The sequence below is a fragment of the Sinocyclocheilus anshuiensis genome, unplaced genomic scaffold (genome assembly GCF_001515605.1).
Source record: "Sinocyclocheilus anshuiensis isolate Anshui unplaced genomic scaffold, SAMN03320099.WGS_v1.1 scaffold1069, whole genome shotgun sequence".
NCBI classification, from domain to species: domain Eukaryota; kingdom Metazoa; phylum Chordata; class Actinopteri; order Cypriniformes; family Cyprinidae; genus Sinocyclocheilus; species Sinocyclocheilus anshuiensis.
In genome coordinates, this window is record NW_015557150.1 from 424,743 (window position 1) to 427,226 (window position 2,484).

At 37.4% G+C, this 2,484-nt stretch overlaps 1 protein-coding gene across 1 annotated transcript in view; it reads right to left on the reverse strand.

Moving 5' to 3' along the window:
• Positions 1-2,484, reverse strand: part of LOC107678142 (dihydrolipoyllysine-residue succinyltransferase component of 2-oxoglutarate dehydrogenase complex, mitochondrial-like) — a 32,567-nt gene that overhangs the window by 5,454 nt on the left and 24,629 nt on the right. Inside the window, exons 13-14 of the mRNA XM_016473309.1 lie at positions 1,631-1,714; positions 588-755 (exon numbers count right to left, since the gene is read on the reverse strand). Of these exons, the coding sequence (XP_016328795.1) occupies positions 588-755; positions 1,631-1,714 (252 nt within the window). The remainder of the gene's footprint in view (positions 1-587; positions 756-1,630; positions 1,715-2,484) is intronic.

The window sequence follows — 2,484 nt, forward strand, 5'->3', positions numbered from 1 at the left end:
GCAAGTTATTAATTGCGAGTAAACGTAATGTCAGAATTCTGAGCAAAAACATAAATGTCAGAACTGCAAGATTTAAACCTGTGACTGTGAGATATAAGCTTGCAATCCTAAGAAAAAAAAGTCAAGAGTTGTAAGAAATAAACTTGCAATTATGAGAAAAAGTCCCAAGAGTCAGATAAAAAGTCACAGTTATCTTTTTTTTTTTTAATTCCATGGAGAATATAAACTTCCGCAGTGGCCGGGGCTGAAGTGCTGTTCTGGCATGATTTTCTCGCCCCATCTCTCTGATTGGTGGAGACCGCTTTGAGAATCATAGGTATATGTATTTTTTCCTAAACGAATTCAGTTAAACATGATTATTTAAAAAAATACGTTTAAATAACGGGAACGGATGGCTTCAATAAAAGCACATACGATCAATTCACAACCTGAGAGCTCAAACACTAGATCCGTCTTTAACAGTTTGTAAGTTATTATCATTATTAAAAATGTCCCTATGGAGGAAATGAATGGAGTTTTCACTTCCTGAACCGACTGGTGACTCTACTGATGTACGACACAGACAACACAAAGCGTTGACATCTAACCTTCCCAGCGATGGCCACGGGCCGGTCAAAGATGCCATGCATGCCCAGGATGGCCGACTGCGGCGGGTTGATGATGGGAGTCCCGAACATGGAGCCGAACACTCCTCCGTTGCTGATGGTGAAGGTGCCGCCGTCCATGTCCTCCACAGCCAGCTCGTTCTTACGAGCCTACGCAGAAAACACAGGAAAACAAGTCAGAAACTGGCCAGACATGGGAAAAAAACACCCAATCCCACAATCTAACATTTAGAAGAAAAACACCCTTCCTTCTCTTCTCTAGTTTGCTTCCTAATCGTCGTCTAATAAATCTGCTACCGTACATTATGATTGTTGTAAGCTCTTAGGTGAATTACTTTTGTTCTTTGGATGAAAGTGTCTGTTCTGTGCATAAATGTGACCCTGGAGCACAAAACCAGTCAAAAGGGTAAATTTTTCAAAACTGAGATTTATACATCATGAATAAATAATCTTTCCATTGATGTATGGTTTGTTAGGATAGGACGATATTTGGCTGAGGTACAACTATTTGAAAATCTGGAATCTGAGGGTGCAAAAAAATCTAAATATTGAGAAAATCATCTTTAAAGTTGTTCAAATGAAGTTCTTAGCAATGCATATTACTAATCAAAAATTACGTTTTAATATATTTACAGTAGGAAATTTACAAAATATCTTCATGGAACATGATCTTTAATGTCCTAATGATTTTTGGCATAAAAGAGAAATGTATAATTTTGACCCATACAATGTATTGTTGGCTATTGCTACAAATATACCCCAGCGACTTAAGACTGCTTTTGTGCTCCAGGGACACAAATGTGAAACGCCCTGATGAACGCTCTAAAAAACAGCATTAGAGGAATAAACCGCAGCGTTTTTCAGAAATTACACGGTTCGATTTTTCCCCTTCACTTGACATCAGTTTTACCAATGATACCACCGCTGTTTTTTTAGGTCATGTAACATATTTAGCTAAATAAAGATTTCTGGTTAGTCGCTCCATTTGCAGCTGAATAAGCGTGTCTTCAGACAGCGGCTCTCACCTTCTCTCCCAGCTCGTTAATCGCTTTCTCGATGTCTGTGAAGTTCATTCCCTCCACGCCTCTGATCACGGGAACCACGAGCCCCTGAGAGACGAGAAGGAGACGCAGATGAGAACGTGTTCAACACACACGGCCCAGAAACGACCCCTAACATAACAGCTGAACTTCATGAAGCTGCTCTACACAGAAAGCACATCTGCACATTAATAGTGTGAGAATAACCAAATATCTGCTGTCCTTTCACTGCCATGGAAATAATGCCACCAGTCTAAAGTAGGCTTTTTTTGTTAATGCTCTTGAAAGAAGTCTCTTCTGTTCACCAAGGATACTTTTATTTGATCAACAATACAGTAAAAACAGTGATAACTTTTACATGTGAATATCTGTTCAAATATAATTTATTGCTGTGATCAAAGCTGAATTTTCAGCATCATTACGCCAGTCTTCAATACTTGTATCTAGCAAAGACAAAAAAAGACAGTAAAGACATTTATAATGTTACAGTAGATTTCTATTTCAAATAAATGCTGTTCTTCTGAACTTTCTATTCATCTGTGAATCCTGAAAAATAAAATGCATCAGTTTCCACAAAAAAATGAAGTATCTATTTTTTTCCACAAACATTTAAAAGAAGTCTCTTATGCTCATCAAGGCTGCATTTATTTGATAAAAAATACAGTAAAAACTGTAAAATTGTGAAATATTATTAAAACTTAAAAGCTGTTTTCTGTGTGAATATATATTAAACTGTAATGTATTTCTGTGATGCGCAGCTGTATTTTCAGCATCATTACTCCAGTCTTCAGTGTCACATGATCTTCAGAAATCAGTATAATATGCTGATTTGCTGCTCA